This window comes from Corythoichthys intestinalis, unplaced genomic scaffold (assembly GCF_030265065.1).
Source record: "Corythoichthys intestinalis isolate RoL2023-P3 unplaced genomic scaffold, ASM3026506v1 HiC_scaffold_28, whole genome shotgun sequence".
NCBI classification, from domain to species: Eukaryota; Metazoa; Chordata; class Actinopteri; order Syngnathiformes; family Syngnathidae; genus Corythoichthys; species Corythoichthys intestinalis.
In genome coordinates, this window is record NW_026651597.1 from 28147 (window position 1) to 49543 (window position 21397).

At 42.4% G+C, this 21397-nt stretch overlaps 2 protein-coding genes across 2 annotated transcripts in view; both read right to left on the minus strand.

Moving 5' to 3' along the window:
• The window catches only part of LOC130911336 (A disintegrin and metalloproteinase with thrombospondin motifs 12-like), a gene marked incomplete at its 3' end in the record, with an annotated part of 56481 nt that overhangs the window by 28142 nt on the left and 6942 nt on the right, over positions 1-21397 (minus strand). Inside the window, exons 3-4 of the mRNA XM_057829219.1 lie at positions 17625-17812; positions 16528-16877 (exon numbers count right to left, since the gene is read on the minus strand). Coding sequence (XP_057685202.1) covers positions 16528-16877; positions 17625-17718 — 444 coding nt within the window. The remainder of the gene's footprint in view (positions 1-16527; positions 16878-17624; positions 17813-21397) is intronic.
• Positions 1087-4889, minus strand: LOC130911341 (uncharacterized). The gene is made up of 2 exons (XM_057829223.1): positions 2364-4889; positions 1087-1270 (listed from the first exon to the last, which is right to left on the minus strand). Exons 1-2 carry the CDS (start codon positions 4467-4469, stop codon positions 1241-1243), a joined length of 2136 nt encoding a protein of 711 aa, XP_057685206.1. The 5' UTR covers positions 4470-4889; the 3' UTR covers positions 1087-1240.

A 21397-nucleotide genomic window follows, 5' to 3' on the forward strand; every position in this document is an offset into this window, starting at 1 on the left:
CCAACTTTAAGGAGCCCTTGCGTGTCAACAAATGGATTCAGTTTGCTGAGTGGACTTGAGTTTTTTAGAGCTGTGCCTTTTTCAATGCATCCAATATCTTCTGCGAAGACCTCTCTTTGAACGGTGCGAATGATCGTGGTCTTGGCTAGTTGCAGTGACTTTTCAGTTAAATGTTTGTTGCAGTTGTGCCAGCCACGACAGGAAACCTCAGAGTTGTTCTTGAATGATTGAGCTATATGTAGGAGTTTGGCAATAGCCTTTTGCAGCACCTTCCAACTTGAAAACCTTTCAAATCTGGCACTATTAAACTGGCCTTTTGATAGGGTGGTAGTGCAAGTTGTTACCTCAGGACGCAACTCACAGTCAGTCTCTGGGTCTATGAGATCGAAGGTTTGACTTCGAACTTGACTTTGGTCCAACCTGGAGAGGAAAGCTGGGCCTCTGAGCCAGGTGGAGCTGGAGAGCTGCTCAGCGGGCAACGCTCGTGTGGCATGGTCTGCCGGATTTAAGTGTGTGGGCACGTAATGCCACTGGTGAGTTTGTGCAAAGCGCCTGATGCGTTCGACTCTGTTGTGCACATAAACGTGAAAGCGTCTCTTGGTGTTTGAGATGTACCCAAGCACTACCTTTGAGTCTGTGTAAAGATTCACCTGATCGACTGTGACATCCAGCTCCTCTAGAACCAACTCTGCTACTTCCACGGCCAGGACTGCTGCACAGAGTTCAAGTCGGGGTATGGTGATGTCTGGTTTAGGAGCTAAACGTGCTTTGCCGAGGAGGAATCCCACTTCGCTGTGTCCGTCCTCATTTGTGAGTTTGAGGTAGGCTACCGCACCTACGGCTTTTGTGGAAGCATCACAAAAAACGTCAATCTCTATTCTTTGGGCTGCAGACAGCGGTATTGAAGTGTACATTCTGGGAATTTCAAGATGTTGTAGGTGTTCGAGGGAACTTTTCCACTTTTGCCACTGTTCTAATTTGTCTTTTGGCAGTTCAGTGTCCCACTCTGAAACATTTGTGGAAATGTCTCTGAGTATGGTTCTACCCCCTACGATTACTGGAATAGCAAAACCAAGTGGGTCGAACACACTGTTGATAACTGACAGAACTCCCCTTTTTGTGAACGGCCTTTCATTTACTCTTACTTGGAACTTGAATTGGTCAGTCAACAGCTCCCATCCTAAGCCCAAACTGCGCTGCATTGGTGGGGTAGTCTGCCCAATGTCAAGACCTTGCATGCCTACAGCACGATCTTCGGTTGGAAAGGCTCCTGTTATGAGAGGACAATTGGATGAGATTTTGTGCAGGCGTATGTTACACTGAGCCAGCATCTTCTGTGCCCTACTAAGAACATCAATGGCCTGCTCTATGGAAGAGAATGACTTTAGCCCATCATCTACATAGAAGTGCCGTTCAATGAATTCTTTTGCGTCACTGCCAAATTCCATTTCTCCTTCTATGGCTGTTCTTTTCAGTCCAAAGATGGCGACTGATGGGGAAGGACAATTACCAAACACATGGACAGTCATCCTAAATTCTTGCACTTTTCCATCAAGGTCATGATTTTGGAACCACAAGAAACGAAGGTAGTTACGGTGGTCTTCTCGTACTACAAAGTTGTGAAACATATGCTCCACATCTGCCATAACGGCGTATGGGTCGGACCTAAACCGCATCAGAACTCCTACGAGAGTGTTGTTAAGATCTGGTCCCTTGAGGAGCACGTCATTGAGAGAAACATTGTCAAGTTGAGCACTCGAATCAAAGACTACCCTAATTTTTTCTGGCTTTTGCGGGTGGTAAACGCCAAAACTAGGGAGATACCAGCACTCTTGATCTGGCGCCAGTGCGGGCGCTGGTTCGGCATGGCCCTTGCTGAATATTTTCTCCATAAACTCAGCGTAATGCGCTCTCATTTCAGGTTTTCTTCTCAGCGTTTTGCGGAGCGACATTAAACGATTGTAGGCCTGCTCCCGATTGTCAGGTAGGCGCCGCCTAGGTGAGCGGAATGGAAGTGGAGCTACCCAGTTATTCGCCTCATCTTTAGCAAAGTTGTTGTGCATAATGTCTAGGAACAACGCATCTTCTGCCGAAAGTGCAACTTTGTCGTCATTTGTTGTTTGTTGGAAAATATGTTGTCCTAGTTCCGCTTGTGTGTTTAGTGGATCGTTTTTGGTGTATTTCTCTTTGATAACGATTGTGTTTTCGCAAGGACTGAGGAACGTGGGACGTCCACTGTTTAGAACGTTCGTCTTAAATGAGTTCAATGTGGGTTTATGAGCTCCAGAGAGACAGACATCACCTATGACAACCCATCCTAAATCGAGACGCTGGGCATGAGGTGCATTGTTTGGCCCATTTACCTGACCACGAACTTTATGAGCCTGAATGATGTCCCTTCCCAGGAGCAGAAGAATGTCTGCCGATGGGTCGAGAGGAGGAATCTGTGAAGCGATTGATCGCAAATGAGGGTGAGCTGCTGCTACCTCAGGGCTGGGAATTTCGTCTCTATTATCTGGAATCTGATCACATTCTGTTATTGTAGGCAGCATCATGGAGACCTTACCATCTACATCTTCTACAACAAAGCCATCAGCTTTGCGACCTCGTGTCTCTGATAAACCTGCACATGTTCTCATGGTGTATGGGAATATGGTACTTTGCACATTAAACATGTCAAAAAACGCAGATCTGGCTAAGGATGAATTGCTCTGATCATCCAACATGGCATATACCCTCTTTTTCTTTTCTGGAGAAGTTCGGCGATATACATTAACTAAACAGATCTTTGAGCATGATTTTCCTTTTACGCCTTGCCCACATACTTCTGTGCAACTGGCTGTGTTCACAGGATTTGGGCCCTCAGACTCCCCGCCGTGACTCTGGGTTGGGGGATTAAAGTCTTGAGGTGTCCATGGAGGTGGACCGACATGCATGGCAGACACATGAGCATCGCTATCACATTCTGAGCATTGGATAATAGCTTTACAGTCTCGAGCCCTGTGATTTGTGGACGCACAACATTTAAAACAAATGGCGTGCTCTTTGAGAATGTTCTTTCTTTCGTCTAGTGTTTTCATTCTAAACCCCCTGCATTTGACGAGTGAATGAGGTTTTTGGTGGATAGGACATTGTTTGTCTGGATCGAGTGCTGTCAATTTAGCCGGACTGATCTCTATTTTATTCACTGCTAGTGGAACTCTGTATTTGTCTCGTCTTACTGATGTCTTATCAACCCTTGGATTTATTACGTTTGAACACTGTAACATAAAGCTAGGGTCTGTTCTCATTTCAGCGTAGTCATTTACGAACCGCACAAAATACGAAAAAGGTGGATAGACTGCACCGTTTTCCCTTTTGTATTTGGTACCTTGTGTAACCCATGACTCCTGGAGTCCATATGGGAGTTTTTCAACTATCGGGTTTATGCCCCTTGGTGTGTCGAGAAAGCTAAGACCCGGCAAATAACTTTCACTTTTGGCATACGATAGCTCTAACAGAAGATCAGCAAGCTCCTGCAGTAAGTGAGTGTCTTTGTTGGAGATTCTTGGAAAAGTCTGCAACCGTTGGAAGAGTGAGGATTCAATTACCTCTGGAGAGCCATAAGTCTTGTCTAGCCGCTGCCACAGACGTTGGAGACCTGCCTGTGGATTACTCACGTGGACCGCCCTGATCCTCTGAGCGTGTTGAAGAGACTCCCCGCCGAGCCACTTGGTGAGAAGGTCGAGCTCTTCGCTGGGCTTGAGATTGAGGCCTTCCGTCGCGTTGCAGAACATGGACTTCCAGGACAGGTAGGACTCTGGCCGGTTGTCGAAAACCTTGAACCCCGATGTCAGCAGATCACGCCGTGCTAGATAGGCTGCTAAATTGGACAGTTCACTTTGTGGGGTTGCTGAAGGTGTAGGCTGGTGTGAGATGTCCGTTCTCCCACGATGAGATTGGAGATGCTCTTCGTCAGCGATGTCGATGTGACGCACATGTGGAAAAGCACCAGCTGATTTTGGGCTATTTTCTGGTTGTTGAGAGTCATTGTGCCTAACCAGGTGCTCAGTGTTTGGCGTTTGTGTGCCATCTGCTTGCACACGCTGGTCGTCAAAGTGAGCATGCACATACTCTTGTGCACGCCTGATGGAGGGGGGTGTCTTGGAAAATACCCCTTGCTCGCTGAGGTCGACTTTGGCGCGCTCCTCTTCTTCGAAAGTCGCCTCCCAAACTTTAGCTGCGGCGAGCGCTGCTTCTGCTTCACCTTCCGTCTTCAGAGCGTGTAGTGTTGCCTCGATGCGTGCCTTCTCGACCTCCATGTCGATTTGGCGTTTGGCGTACCGTGCTCTGGCGTAGGCAGCTTCGGCGTCTGCTCGTGCTTGTGCAGCAGCTTGACTCGTTCTGGACCGGCGTGAAGAATGAGAATGACTGGCCTCCGACCTGGTGACCACTTGGCTGATAGGTGGTGAAACTTCTTGCTGAGACATCTTGGGTGCTTGATGTGTTGAAAATCTTTTTACTCTTCTGCCCTCAGCCGAGCGTATGGCTACTCGACTTTGGCAGCGAGCTAAACCAACAAAGAAAAATGGAGGCCCAAACTCCTTCCTCTCATTTATTTCTTCGCGTGAACGTGTGCGCGTGTGTGTGTGTGGCAAAAAGATTTTGTTTTGTCAAGGGTTCCCAACGATGTATGGTGCAGAGGAGGTGTGTAACGTCTTAACACCTCAAGGCCTCTTTTCCAACTGAAATAAAAAGTTCTTTCTGCCTGCTGCTTACAGCAAGTCGCCACTAGGGGAAGCCGAGCGCAAACAGCAATACCAAAGAAAAACTTAAGATTCTGAGTTAGAATAGCGACATCCTGTGGACGGATGAACAATATACAATCTTAGAAAGAAACCCAAAAAGTAGTCAACATAAGACCAGAGGACATAACAATGACGGCTAATGAGTTAACCAGGTCAATGAACTATCAATTCACAGTGGCGCGTCCTTAGACATTTCTACACCCCTCCCTATGAAAATATGTAAGACATAAAAGATTTCTTGGGCACGAAATGGGTAGAATAGGAAACTATTTTTTGTCTACAAAGCATTTCTTTCTCACTGTGCCAAGTTATCAAGTCGGGTATTGCAAAAATTCATTCATCCATTATCTAGACTTCTAGTAAGTTGAAGCCTATCCCAGCTGATGTTAAATTGCTTCTTAGCAAAGAAAGTTTGGTATATTTTCTGCAATAAATGTGTTTTTTCAGCAGAAAAAAATTAAAATGGGACAGACAACACCTTTATTATGCTCACCCCAGTGGAAAGAGTCTTGTGTGTGGGTATAACTGATATGACAAAATGGCTGCGCTCATAAGCAATGTAATTTTTTGTTGTTTAACTCATTGGCTCCCTGTCACACTCTGTTGTACAGATAGTGTTTTGTTACAGAGCTGGTTGTGGGAGCGTTCCCAACGTCGGACCTGCAGCCAATTCAAGCTTATCAAGACTGTATTTAAACTCAGGCGATCCAACTGAAGGGTCCCGAGATAGGAACTTGCTGGTCGCCATTTGACATCTTGTACTTTCGAGTCGTATTGCATTTGCTGATTTCGCCCCTGCTTTGGGTTTTGATCATCTGCTGCTTTCGTCTTGAATTCCTCTACTTTGTACAGGTATTTGAGAGTTTTATCTAGTTATCTTACTGGCTGTCTGCCGACCACCTTGGTTACCCTCGGGTTAGTAGTATTGATCCCCTTTGAACTTCTGTCACGGACCTGTTTTGTTATTCCTCCTTTTCCGCAATCGCGTGTTTGTTTTGTTTGTATTTAATAAATCCTTGAACGCATCCCTCAGTTGTTGTCTCTTTGTTTACGCATTTGCAGGCCCTACACTGCCATTGACAGCGCTAGACGTCCAATCCATTTTGACTGGGAGGGACGAATGAACAAATCGTCAATGGCACTAAAACTTAAGCATTCAAAGCCAGTCCTCCCACTTTAAATGAATTTGATGCCTATTATTGTCAATGGCAGGCAAGGAGTTAAACATCATTTCCATTACCAGGAGCCAAAGAAATCCTTGATTTGTATACTTACTGTAATTTTCAGATTATAAGGCGTACCTGACTATAAGCCGCCACCCACAAAATTTGGCACGAAAACGGCATTTGTTCACAGATAAGCCGCACCTGATTATAAGCCGCAGCTGTCCTCACTGTATTTATTAGCAGGTAAGACTTTATTTGACAGCAGCATTATAAGATATTACACTGTCATGAGCATTAATGAATGCTTATGACAGATATCATTTAGTGACATCGGTAAATTATCTCACTGTTGAATATTGTAAAAGATCCGAGCTGGACATAAATGGAGTTAGTGACAAAATTTGCCGGATGAAACTTAATAACATATATCATAAGATTTCATTAATGCCCTTGACAGTGTTATGTCATAATTATGACAGTCTTATGACGCCGCTGTCAAAAAAAGTGTTACCTACTAACCCAAATAAATCAACAAATTAGCCGCACTGGACTATAAGATTCAAAATGAGGGAAAAAAGTGTCAAGGAACTATCACATCCTTGCCGTATAGACCCTACTCACGTGACGTCACAACTCCGCCCTCCTGACTGGTGCCGCCCAATTGTCCGTCAACACATCGTGTTTACCTGTTACGGCTACGTACATTCCTCCTATTTACGGCGTGTTTTTCTGCTCGTTAACATTAATAATCAAAATGGTGAAGGCGTGTGTGGCAGTCGGTTGCAATAACAGAGAATATAGACGGAGAGACTTGAAGTTCTACCGGATTCCGAGAGACCTGGAGAGGAGAGCGAGATGGGCTGCTGCAATTCGAAGAGAAAACTGGGCTCCAAACGATTACCACAGATTATGTAGTAGTCATTTTATATCTGGTAAGATGCATTTAATATATATTTAGAGGGTTTTGGGCTGACAACATACACGTATGTATGTAGTGAGAGTGCTATCGCTAAACCATATAAACATTAAAAGCCCTAGCTCCATTGACAAATGACATGAAATACATTAGACTTGACAGTGGATGTTAGCAAGAACAAAAGATTTTGAATTGAAAATTTTGTAACTCACCTTTCCAAGCACAAGATAGATTCCTGCCGAATTTTCGTGGACGAGGACCTGTTTCACCCAACCAGCAACGAAGTATTTATAAGCCTCCAAGCTCTTAAAGTTTTTCAAACTTTTGTGAGAATATGCTGATTTTGTGTGGATAAGATAATTGTAGATATCAGGGTAGCAGATGTCAGGCAGAGACGGCGAAGACAGCGGGTCCAAAAATATCGATTTGGGCATTAAATATGGATCTGGCGACTGTATAGAACGAAGCTTTTCCACATAACGCCTTTTATGCAACACATCCAGTGAGTTTACGGCATCCGAAAGCACCGGGTCTTCCATGAAATGCATTATAAATTGCTCGATCAATTGAGACCATTGATAATACAGACACAAAATGACGGACAATGGGGCGGAACAATACAGCGATCACGTGATTTTGTGACGTCGGTGGGTAGGGTCTATAAGACATCTGTAAGAGGGGAGGGGCTAAGCAGCCTCAAGGCATGAAGAACAGTTGTGTTATGGCGACCAAAAAAAAGCATGTAAAACAACGACAGAGATCTCGTTAATTGCATGACAAAAAGTAGGAGTTTATAGTCCGAAAATGACGGTACAGGAACCGTCTTTCACATGAAGTGAATTTAATTCTAGGTGTCTGTCCCTTTAAGCTAGCAATATCTCTGAATCCCGTTACCACTTCGAAATGTTTTTTAAATATGAGGTACAAGTACCACAGGAGGTTACCATAACATGGGTCAATGTTGTAAATACAACGGCCATGTGGGACTGCTTTACAGCTCTTTCCTGCTTCTGTGGGTTGTAGTGTGACCGCAATAAAGTCTCTACTGTTGGTGACCTTCTAAAACTTATTAGTAGCAAACAGGTAAAGGAGTGGCGGTTGCTTGTCATACAAAAAAACTACCTTTCAACTTTCTCCCAATTCAAGAGAATTCCTTTATGTTGGGTCAAAATCTCTTTTCTTTTGAGTTTGAGTGAGGAGAGCTAAAAAAGGACAATAGGTCTGAACTTGTTTGTCCTCATGCCTCAGGGAAAGGCTAAAGCTTGACGGCAAATTTCTTATATGAATGGATGGTCTTCCCGCAGAACCACGGACAAATCGTGAAATTATAAGACGTCTCCTAATGGTTCAAATAATGTTTAGCTATAAAAACAAAAAAACAAAAACAAAACAATGACACCCCAATGCACACGGCCATTTTGTGACATCAATTATACCCATGCACATAAACACTGATCAACTTGTGCACAGGTCCATGGAATAATACCGTAATTATTAATGATGTCATCAGGAATGGGAGAGTAGTCTGTGATACATGCATTTTTCATTGGCTAAAATGCCCGCATATCATGCAACCACTTCATAGCTTTTTAATTATGGTTTTTTCTATACTATTACCCATCGGAATAATTCAATTCTGTCCTAGGTAAAATTTTTTAAACAAGATTCTTTCTGCTGATGTTGTCTAAATTTAATTCAAATCTGTGTTGATTTGTTTCCTGAGACTGCAGCTGGAAATGTTTCCGCTCCACATCTGCCTATAAATTGGACTCTCTGGGGCAAAGTTTTTACTACAGTGAAAATTATGGATAATATATAAAAAATGGATTCCCTTGAGTTTGAAAGAAGGGATGGTAAAAAGTACTGAAATTCCATCTTGAAGATATGCGTTTTGAGTGACATGTACAGTGTCATACGAGCACTGGGCCGGACAATTGGGCAGGGTTTAAAGTGGGTCAGTTGTAAATTATGCCGCGGCAGGACAGGCTGTCATTAACTTGGCTAAAGAGTCAGCTATAACAAATGAGGCTCGGCAGGGAGAGGCAATGTAAGCCACGCTAAAATAACAGAAGACACTTGTTGCTGTGATGCAACAAAATACGCAAAAACAAGACAGAATGTGAAATTCAATGTAATATTTCTTTGGTTGGGATTTTCAGAGCGGCGATAAGTCCACCCAAAGGACAAACACTCCGGAAACGAGATGGCTGCATGGTCTGAAACCCTCAAGTTCAACCTTAGTTCTCCCATCTATCCAAGTTTTAAAAACAAGCTCCAAGTGAAACCATCCCCCAGGGGTTGACACTATGAGGGAGTTCAATGACAGGGCTGTATCAGATTTAATGTGACACAAAGAAGACAGGAAATGGTCTCATGGCGAGATGATGAGGATCAGCAGCAGCCGCCGGCAGGTCTGCAGGGCAACCGCTTTGCAAACAGTGTCGGGAAGTCTTTGAAAGGCAAACTAACAGACAAGACAATGTCAATGGAGACACTGTATTTGGAGCCTCAACCGCATTACACCTCTCTCCAAAAGTCCACTTTCAGTCAGAACCTCATTTTTTAATGTATAATAGTAGAGAAAAAGCTCGATAAAAGTCCACATTTTCACCGAGTGATAATGGTCTGTGGGGGCAGCCATTTTTTCAATGCTGATACTATTTTAGCCAATCAAAAGCGAGTATTCCAGATTACCTGCCCTTCCTCGTGATGTCATAATACTCATTGTCAAATGCACCTGCGCTTGAGTGTATAAAAGTGTATGTGCGTGGACATAACTGACGCCACAAAACAGTGGCAAGGGAAGTGGGGTGCTGAGGGTGCTGCAACACCCCTTGGTGTTGGGGAGGGAAAAAAAGTGTTTCGGTACATTCCTTTATTGTTGTTGCTGTTAAAAATTCATAAATAAATAAAACACGAACAATAGCGTATTTAACTTTGGGAATTAAATGCATATGGAGATCAATCATATATGTTGAAAAAAAAAAGTTATTAACACCACCTGACACCTTGCTTGCTACCGTGTCACGCTGAATAAGGCTCTATTGGAACGGAAAAGAAAACTATTCACAGAGGTTAGGTTGACAAGCGAATTAGCATTTTTTTCTTTACAAAAACAGTGAAATTTTGTAAAATTCAATTCGAGGTCGAAAATGAAGATGAATGTCCTTTGGTGTCTTCAAATAGGTCAGACACGCTTGCATTGCATGTTGTTGCTGTTGAGCTGCCGTCGAGCAGAGCGCTGTTGTGTTGGATGTTTATGTGCAATTTATTTGAGTATTGTTGAAACAGGGTGTTAAAGCGAGGCAATATTGGCCCTTTTAGGCTGGGTTCATACTGCAGGCCCATTTAGACTGCCTTTGTCCATTGAGGCCATTCAATTATTACACATCCACATTAATTCGGAGCAAACTGACCCGCATGGGCAGAAGCATCAAAACAAAAACAGGCTAGGTTCATACCACTTGTCTTAATGCACAAATCCGATTTTTTTTTCATATCTGTTATTTTGGTGTGCCTGTTCAGACTGCCTTTGTCCATTGAGACCGTTCAAGTACTACGCATGCGCACTAATTCGCAGTCCGACACGCGCTGCGCAAGAAGACCCGCATGCGCAGTAGCATCAAAACAAATGACCACACATGCTGGCTGTCATCCGTCATTCCAGGGATATCATATTTTGCTTTTCAAAAAGAGAACACAAATATCAGGCATAAATAATCCCCATTTAGGCTTATATTCATGGATCGATAGCATGCACGCACTGTACGTGCATGTCACACACACATACGGGCAGTTTGCCCGGACTCTCGGCCGTGTAAGCAATGTTGAAATATTGCTCATATAGAGCAGAGAGAAAACATTCTCAGGCTTATCCTCAACCCATTTTTATTTTTTTATGACTGTTGTCAAGCCCGTCCCCTCCCCAAAAGCCGTGTTCAATACAAGTTAGGCGCTAATAACGCACAGCTGCACCGCTACCGTAGCGTCTTTCTTGCTCTTTAATGACGTAATTGCTGCATGAATTCCGATTTGGGAGACTTGACAGTACAGACCGTCGCGACATTCTGGAAAAATGTGGCCCAAATTGGATTTTACCCACATACGAAAGTGACCCAGAACGGATTTTTGAAACGGTTCATTTCTATGCAACTTGTCATGTTCAGACCGTCAAGTTGATGCCTCACTCGAGTCAGAAAAACACGAAAAAATCAGACTCATGCATTAAGACCTGCGGTATGAACCTAGCCTTAGTTTTAAAATGTGTTCCTGGATCATTGTGCTGTCTTTCGGACACAAAAACTACAACATACACTGTACATGAAATAGAACGCTGTCTTTGTTGTAGTCTAGTAGTTGTACATAAAGTATTCAGCATGCGTGTGTACTGCCATTGTGCACACGTTTATGGAGAGAACGCGCGAGCCTGACAAATTTGGACCGAAACGGCTGTTTTTTGATGGGAAAAAGATACTCATCACCCCATGCTTTGAGTGACTTTCAGCATCCCTGCCACAAAATGTCTGCGCTTGTAAGCCATATCATTGTTTTGTGTTTAATCATGATTTTTCTCTATTATCAGAGTTCTATGAAATTTGAGATTTGCCTACATGAAAACTTTGAGCAATCATATTTCACATGAAGGGCATTTATAATGTGTTCTTTGTCCTTTCAACCCTTTATAGAGTACGCTTTTTGGGTAATTGGCTGGTATTGACGCACTAGACGTTCAATTCAAATCCAGTCAAAATGGATTGGACGTCTAGCACCGTCAATTGCACTGAAACATGAGCATTTAATGCAAGGGCGTAGGTTTGGTCTCAACATTGGTAGGGACGATATTACAGCATAACCTGTGTGACATTAATAAGGCCAAACAGATTGGTTGAACGGGGGTCAGGGCTACATTTCTCACGAATATAAACCTAATTAATTGATATGCTAAATCAGGGGTGCTCATGACGTCGATCACAATCGACCAGTCAATCGGAAAGCTAGTGTGGGTAGCTCGCGGCATCCCCCCCCAAAACACTTAAAAAAAAAAAATGTACATAATTAATTAAGATTGTTTGAGTGTATGTTGTGTCTTGTGAGCTTCATATGAGGTTATGCAGCACCCCTCTCTCTCTAAACAGCTTCTTGCTAACGTTTTTCTAGTTCCATAGTTTCCAGGAAACTTCACTACATTTCTCACAGTTTATTTAATGTTAACTGTAGAAAACACAAAGAGAAGGACACTTCTCTCGAAGCAACTTCCTACTTGAGATTTGCAGGTTAGCAAGTTCACACAGTTTAATGTTTTGCTAACACTGATGCAGGTTGGACCTACAGTAGCAAAATTAATGATGTGTTCCCCACTTCCAAAACAATGATGTCTTTTTACATTTCTAACAAGGGCTGCTGCTGGCTGAAAAAAAAATCTAACAAGGGCTGCTGCTGGCTAAAAAAAAAAACAACAACTTCTCATATCTCGAATACCTAATGTGCGTGTGTGTGAGGGTCAAGTCACCAGCCAATCAAATGTGCGTTCAGAAGGAAAAAATGGACCGGCACATTCAACAAGTGAAAAGATTTACATGTAAATCTAAACATAATGGAAAATAATTCACTTAATGGGGGGGGGGGGGGGGGGGGGGGTTATTTACAACTATTAAAACATATGGGGATGTCACAAGGTGGAAGTGTTTTAATATTTTGATTTGTTTTAATATTGTGTGCTGTGGGTTGCTTTTAGATTCATTGTTTGTAGTTTTAACTTCCAACCTAATTGACACCAATCAGAACACTTACGCAGGACACCTGTAATACTCTGGTCAAGATAACAAAATGGAGGACTAAGCCAGTTGGAGTATGACGGGGCGGGACAAAAGCAGTGCCACTTGTCAATAAAAGGCGAGGTGACGTGGACACAGGGGAGACAGAGCCACGAGAGCACAGGGCCACGAGAGCACAGGGCCACGAGAGCCACGAGAGCACAGGGCCACGACAGCTCAGGGCCACGAAAGCTCAGGGCCGCGAGAGCTCAGGGCCAGGAGGACGCCGAGTCTCAAGTCAAGTCCTGACGAGAGGCACTGGAATGACCAGGCAGACTGGAGACGATCACCGGAAGGCCCTGTCCGACGTGTCACGACCTGAGACAACCGCAGCGGCAGGGTGACAGGCCCTGCCTCGGCTGTTTGCAGACAGTGGAGAGACAAGAGCGACCGCCCAAAGGACGTTGGACTCCACCTGGCCAAGATCAACTTCGAGTGCCCTCCTCCAATTGTTGGCTTGTGACTTTTATGGTTTTAGCCCTTTAGTCTTTTAGCCTTTTTAGTTTTTTGAAATTTAAATAAATATTGTGAACTGTGAAGTCTCGAGTATCTCCTTGGTCCCATGGTGTCGCTCTCCACCCGGTTTCTCACATTTCCCCCCCGTGACAAGACCTGAAAATTTGGCGCTGTTGGCCGGACCGGGTCTTGAGAGCACCTTTGTGACCAAGGAGATTTATAGAAATCATGTACCCTGGTGCCCCTAGGCTGCCCAAGTTTAATGGATCCAATGAATTAACAGAGGCTCAAGTTGAAATTGTGCTAGGCGCATTGTTTGAAGAGACAAAATGCTAAATGACTGTTCTGGAGGATTGAGGAGTGAGATCAGGTCTGGAAAATTTTAATTTTTTTAAGATTCATTTTATGGGCTTAGGACCCTTGTGCCTTTTTGAGGTTTTGTTTTTAGCTGTGCTCAAAAAAACCCGATGAGATTGTACCTTCATTATTTTAAGATTATGAGTTGTATTGCAGGCTGCAGCACCCTGACTGGGATGATCTTCCCCTTCCGACACTGCGTTGTAAGACCAACTCAGCCGGGGAAGATTGGGTCACTGAACAATCAATGAGATAAACGAGTTCTGCCCATCTGCTGCCAATGGGGACTGGCAGGCCGCATAGCCGGTTGCAAGGGGCCAGTGGCCTCTCCACATCGGCTTTGAACTAGTAGTCCCCGTTACTGAGGTAGCAAGGGACGGGGTAGAATGTGCACCAGAGGTGACAAGGGCCACAGCATTCATTGGGCAATGCCCACCAATTAAAAAGGGGGTGTAGTAGTTTGGACTGTTAGTCACGGGGTCGCATTGATGCAATTGTCTTTTGGACCAATACTTTTCCTTAGCTAAGCGGGAAAAGGCCCCGGTAGTATTTGAGTTGCGAACAGCCAATGGCCTAGTGATCCTTTACGCAAGCTATGCGGTGTTGGATCTGGAAGTTGAAGGCGTTGAGCTATTGAGTCGTGGAGTGGTGATTGTGAAAGTTGCCAATTGTACAAACCCCTTAGTATTGAGACGAATGTGATGGCCTACCCTATTTAGACAGCTGGAGAAGCGTCCTTACGTTGTGCAGAACATTAACAATTAGAAATCTGCATGCCTCTGCGGCGTTGAAAGTAACAAAAGGTGAAGGTATGTAGCCGCCTCAGCAGAAATGAACAATTAGTTACTGAGCACAGCAACCCAAGGGGGAAACCTCCCCTTTGGTCTCTGGGTTTTTTCCGACCACTGCAGTTAACCCTCCAGGTAAGAGGAGTTGGTTCTTGGTCCGTGACGTTCAGCTGGGGCCAACTTCGGAAATCCTCCAAAACGGTACAGACTAAATGTTGCAGGGACTGCCAACATTAAAGTGTGGGGGGATGTCACAAGGTGGAAGTGTTTTAATATTTTGATTTGTTTTAATATTGTGTGCTGTGGGTTGCTTTTAGATTCATTGTTTGTAGTTTTAACTTCCAACCTAATTGACACCAATCAGAACACTTACGCAGGACACCTGTAACACTCTGGTCAAGATAACAAAATGGAGGACTAAGCCAATTGGAGTATGACGGGGCGGGACAAAAGCAGTACCACTGGTCAATAAAAGGCGAGGTGACGTGGACACAGGGGAGAGAGAGCCACGAGAGACAGAGCCACGAGAGACAGAGCCACGAGAGCACAGGGCCACGAGAGCACAGGGCCACGACGGCTCAGGGCCACGAGAGCTCAGGGCCAGGAGGACGCCGAGTCTCAAGTCAAGTCCTGACGAGAGGCACTGGAATGACCAGGCAGACTGGAGACGATCACCGGAAGGCCCTGGCCGACGTGTCACGACCTGAGACAACCGCAGCGGCAGGGTGACAGGCCCTGCCTCGGCTGTTTGCAGACAGTGGAGAGACAAGAGCGACCGCCCAAAGGACGTTGGACTCCACCTGGCCAAGATCAACTTCGAGTGCCCTCCTCCAATTGTTGGCTTGTGACTTTTATGGTTTTAGCCCTTTAGCATTTTTTAGCCTTTTTAGTTTTTCGAAATTTAAATAAATATTGTGAACTGTGCAGTCTCGAGTATCTCCTTGGTCCCATGGTGTCGCTCTCCACCCGGTTTCTCACATTTCCCCCCCCCGTGACAGGAAGACAATATAAATGACCTATATACCTGAAGTCATTACATAACGCAAATAAGGTTGCTTAAAAGTTGGTGGGGACAATTTGAGCATCCTAAAAAGTTGGTAGTGTATTTGTATTTTTGTATTTTATTAGGATCCTCATTAGGTGATGAAAACATCCGCTACTCTTCCTGGGGTCCACACAAAACATAAAACAGACAAGACATCAACATACTAATCAACATAGGCTATACTGTATATAAAAGAAAGAATAAATTCTTATATTGAAAATTCACACACTAAAACAAACATAATACAACATACCAACATAAAGACAGAAGAAAGATAGTAAGGAGGTAAATAGACAATATAAAAGGTAGTGTTTTGTCCCAACCGTCCCTATGCACCTACGCCCTTGATTTAATATCAGTCCGCCCGGTTTAAATGAACTGGAATTCTATCATTGTAAATGGTAGTCAATGAGTAACATTTGTTAGGGCCAAAACCAGAGTGTAGTTGTTATTTTTTTCCCCATATTAATTGTACTAATTTTGTTTTGTATTAGCATGCTATTAATTATCTTTTTTTATTTTTTACTTTTTTTTCTCTGCCTCCATTACCCAAAATATGATGTCCATTGTCCACATACATTATGTGGACAATAGGTTTAAGGTATTTATTTATTAATTAAATGTTTATAATTATAACCAATAACAGCCACTAGCTCTATAAAAGGTTAGAGAATATTTTCTTCAATATCAGAGGTCTAATTATTAGATCAAGCAGCAACCGTCTTTCACATGAAGGTCATTTATACTAGTTGTCTTTCCCCTTACTAGGACCCATTTTTCATGCGTGATCTATTTAGTGTAATTAAGGTTATTGCCTACTCAGCCTTAAAAACATAACCAAAATTGACTTTTCCAATCCCTAAAATAAATTTGACAAATTAATGTCAATGGCGCACAAGTCGAACAATCTATCCATTTTTCCAGGATCCCAACTGAGCTAGATTTCACAGGTGAGTTTGGTAAGAAATTGGGTACCCTCTTTTTCGTTGGTCATAAGTTTTCGCAAGAAAAACTGGATTAAAAGTGCATGAGATGTTTGATTAGTACATTTGTCAAAGCAATGACTTTACCACTGTGTCATTATGGTAAAAAAAAAAAAGAAATCTATTAATCATTACTTTTGGTGGCTTGAATACTGGACTGGTCTCTACTCAAATCACAATCAGAACTACAATATTTGTATGTGTGTGATTCCTTACCAGTCCATTACATGTGCTGATAGCAGCAGTTCCTTTCACATCTGACACCTCCACAGTGCCAAGAAGGTGACAGGACGTCCCCGATGGCGTCCGCCGGCTCTCTGTCTGGCTGGCGCTGCCATTGCGACTCTCCAGGATGTAGTCGTCGGAAAGCAGCTGATGGTTTTCCGTCAAATTGAGGGTCAAAGAGCCACCAGTATAGTTGAGCTTGTAGTAAACGCATGCCAATAAGCTGAGATCTCGCTTGACTCGTCCATGCTGGAAGTGGTGAGACAGAGAATGGGAGAGGAACTCTCCGTCAGCGTTGGTTTTCACTGGATGGACGATGGACCCTGATTGGGGGGCACCGCCTGTTGAATGAAAGACAGGGTTATATGCACTCTGAAGATTATCATTATGTATTATATGGGGGGAATTGTTCAAACCAAATAGAAAACACACACACACACACACACACACACACACACACACACACACACACACACACACACACACATATATATATATATATATATATATATATATATAATATTGTAATATTGTATATTGCTCTTTAACTAACTACCACAACACATACTCTGGGCTGGCAGTAAATGGGCTGAGCTAATGATAACTTTTCTACTCTACTGTAGTCACCACTGTCCCTGAAAGGGTTAAATACTGTATTATCCACATGAAAACCACCCAGCAGGGGTACCAATTTACTGCGTTAATTATGACTTGTTAATTATTCATTTTTTTTTTTTTTTGTTATCGAGTTGCCTTTTGATTGAGTTGAGGGATTGATTGTCTTTTACTGACTAGATTCATATACAGCAGAAGAAAAATGGCTTGGACTGTATATGTTGAAGTCTGTTTGAAACATTAACTGATTTTATGAACAATGTTACAACAATGTAACGACTAAACAATGTTACCTCAAACACAGGACACTTTTCTTTTTGAGGGATTGATGGTGAGAAAAAAAGAGAAATTTAACAGATCATAAAATAACTATCTGCGATCGCTGCTCTCCTTGCCCATATGCGAGGGCATGACAGACTGCAGGTTTACTATGTGGTGCATTGACTTGAGGTGCAAACAAGCAGTACACTGACCTTGTCCTGAAAAGACAGAAAGGTCCAAGTCTCCATGGCCAAAAACAAAGTGTTGCAGCAACAGAAGAAGCGTGCAGTCCTGCAACCATGGCATTATTTCATGGAAGCCAACTCCAAGCTGTGGAAAAGGAGTCCACGGGGGTGTTTGGAGCGAGTGCGTCCTGCCTCATCAGGGGACCCCAGGTTGGCTGTGCGTGAAAGAAAGGAGAAAGCTGAGGCTCTCGTGAGGAGGGAGGGAGGAAAGAAAGAAGGGAGGGACGGAGGAGGGTTCTTCTGCTGGAGCTGGTGTCTGTTTTCCTTCTTAGAGAAGCAACGTGGGGAAGGAGCTACGTGGGTTCCAACCTTGCCTCAACTTGCAAGCTCCTCAGACACACAGCTGCATGTAATGAAGTTTAGCTTTTCACTACTTGCGTGGCTTCACACTAACTCAAAAAAGTCAATACAGTATACTAATACCGTGTATTTACAAGGCACCCATTGGCTGCCACACTGAAAGATGAACATTCATAGCCAATCCTCCTGTTTAAATGAATTGGATGTCTATCGCTGTCAGTGGCAGGCAAAGAATCAAATACTACGAAATTTTAAAAAATAAAATGAACTTAAGGGTGTTATTTAGGGCCATAACCATTTATTTATCATATAAATTATAGTATTTATTAACATTGTATTGTTTTTATTAATAAAATTATACAGTATAAAACAGCTAATATAAGAAAAACAATAAGTTGTAATTGAAACATGGTGTCCACAGTTGCCCTAAAGGGTTTAAATAATGTTAAGAAATTTGTCATGGTTTAATGTTTTGAGTTCATCTCAGTTTCAAAAACTTTCCCCCCTTACATTTAAAAAGGGGTGTGTAGACTTTATGTGCACTGTATTCAAACTGGTATATTCACATTTTATATTCAAATATATTTAATTGGATCACTTATGATTTTGAATTTTATTCAAAAGAATAAAAATTTTGAAATGTAAGTACTGGTAGGTAAAATTACTTTTGTTCTGATTTTGCTAGTTCTATGTACACGTTTGAGTATATTTCGTATCAAATTAGGGAAAAAAAAAAAAAAGAGAAAATACTTGTTTAGGTCTATAAACCCGGGAGTAACATGGAATATTAAAGTGTATGCATTATCTTTATAGTACTATATATTGTATATCATGAGCTATGGCTTAAGATATTGAATATAGCTCCTTGAATATATTATCAATTCATCCAAAATTCATGTGCATGAGTTTTTTTCAATGGTGAAACATAGGCGGAGATTGAGAGGCGACGGGGTGCAGTGCTCCCCCCCGCCCGGTGGCCGAAAAATGTCATTGCATGTAATTAACGTTCCTATAAATGAACTTAAGGGTAGGTTCGGAATTTCTGACATAAGGCTTTAATTACTCGGTGGAGTTGATTTCAACAAATTTCGAGCAGTCTGTTAGTTATTTGTTAGTTTCAGGGCTCCGGAGTGGCTAAGCTACCGCAAGTCAATGGTGCCTGCTTAGCATACCAATAAAAAACAACATATGCGCATGAGAATCATGATGACCCATGCAATCAATAGTGTTGGCGATGTTTTCAGGATAAAGTATTTAAAACTTACCATTGAATGTCAATAACTGTTTGAACAGCAACATTTGTAATCCAGCAGCTCTGCAGGGAACAGGCTGTCTAGGCAAGCAGGGCGGAGTGATATCACATCGGCTTTTTTACCGCTGATTGTTTTTTTTTTTTGTGTGTGTGTGTGATCGAAAGGGACTCCCCAGCAGACTGAGCACGAGTGGTCAAAGCGCTCCTCTCTAATTTAGTCGCATTACGCATCCAAAAAATTGTCCCGCAGAATGAAATGAATTACGGCAGTTTGGTGTCACATTGTTTTGGCAACAAGGGTATTTCCAACAATGATCTGCATTTTGAATTTATTTCACTATGTCACATCTGTTAATTTCGTTTTATTGACACACTAAGAAATAAAATCACAGGGATTTTTTTTAAAAATTAACTCCGCCGACTATTTACATCCCCGCTAACTCGAAGATTAAGCCTAGTGGCAAAAATCCTGAACTTCTCCTTTTAAATAAAGGCCAAGATGTTAAAATGTTGTCTATACGTAGAGACGTTCCTTTGCTTTGCTTAGCCAAAACTACACCTGAGGAGGTGAGTTGGATATTTAGAATTTCTTTAAACCTAAGCTTTCAAAAGCTTCAACAACAACTGAGCTTGAAACGAGGATTGAACACGAACAAGATGTGCGGTACAGGCCACAGGTTTGGACACACCTTATTCAATGCAACACAAGTGAATGGCCCAGTCCCATTGATAAAAGCATGAAATTCAACTAATAAGGCATACCTGTAAATCGAAAACCATTTCAGGTGACTACCTCTTGAAGCTCATCCAGAGAATGCCAAGAGTTTGCAAAAATGTAATCGGAGCAAAGGGTGGCTACTTTGACGATACTACAATATAAAATATCTATATAGTTATAGTGAAACGAAACGGTTACCGTAATTAAAAAATTTGCATTACAATGTTGTTTTAAATCCTATGTTAGCTGAATTCTTTTAAAATGTGTTTTCCCATGTTGTTATATACAATGCAAGTGTGTTATTTTGGTATTATAGAAACTCTTGCCATTGACAGCAATAGATGTCCAATCCATTCTGCCACGATGTCCTAACTTCGTTGTATCTGGGTTGCGAAATTTTATATTCTGCCCAGATGGACTTAAATTGGCCCTCCTATTCCAAATTTTTATTTGTGACGGTACAAAAGCATAAACTGCATTTCTGGTGAACGAAATGTCAAATGAGCTAAAATCAGTGCAACATTTCCAATTTATTTTGCCGGACAATTTATCCTCATTCCTTCCACAGTTTGCTTTGACTAAACACGTTTTTCTCATTCGGTCAACAGTTTGCTTGGACCAAAAACACTTTCTTACTGTATATGTAACACAGTGCGTTGGCTGCAGTTTTTTTGCTTATGATACATACATTCGGGGAAATTCAAGTGTTGGAACAATATCACCAAATGTGAACTACAAGTAAGGTCAGACCCTTTGTGACCTCTTCCTTCCTGTCCATAAACTATGACAAAAACAACAAGTCCTACATGCCAAATACCCCAACAAGTACTAGCAAATAGAAAATGAATACTTCCCTTGGTCCTCTTTATTACGCCCACAGATTGAACCCAAAGGGACATCCACAAAGCCCTGCTGTTACAGTAATGTGCAGTAGACTGTGAAATATCTGAACCTGGGAAATAATCGGGAGCTTTTGTTCGTCTTAGGTGGCTTTCGTTCTCACTCAAGAAGTTGGTGGCCACGTTATACATCAAGGCGTCCCTGGGTTGTGCAGAGGAACATGTCTGGTTTGCTTGGGCCATTTCATTGCAATTTGTGAGAACTTTTCAGATGAGGCAAGCTCTCAAGGCTGTTCAAAAATAACACTGAAGAACAAATTGGGAAAAGAAAATCTGAGACATTTGTGCTGATGAAAATTAAAATTGGCATACAAAGCAAAAGCTAGAATTCTGCTCAAAAAAGAAAATACAATATTCTGAAATGTAGGTATTTTGAAAAACAAAATAAAAATAAATAACTTTGGCTAAGACTTAAAAAAAATATCTGATGTGCAAAATTGAACAGTTGCAACACTGAACAGTTTCAAGTTTCTCATATTAACTTCATGACCACAGCCTTGAAAAGGGTTATTAGGGCGGTCAAACGATTAAAAATTTTAATCGAGTTAATCACAGCTTAAAAATTAATTAA

Bases quoted from the DNA above. Each gene is read 5' to 3' on its own strand.
- LOC130911341 (XM_057829223.1), bottom strand. From the start codon at position 4,469: ATGTCTCAGCAAGAAGTTTCACCACCTATCAGCCAAGTGGTCACCAGG. The intron at 1,271-2,363 runs GTAAATGGGCCA...CTCTCATAACAG, and splicing joins CTCATAAAGTTCGTGGTCAG to GAGCCTTTCCAACCGAAGAT.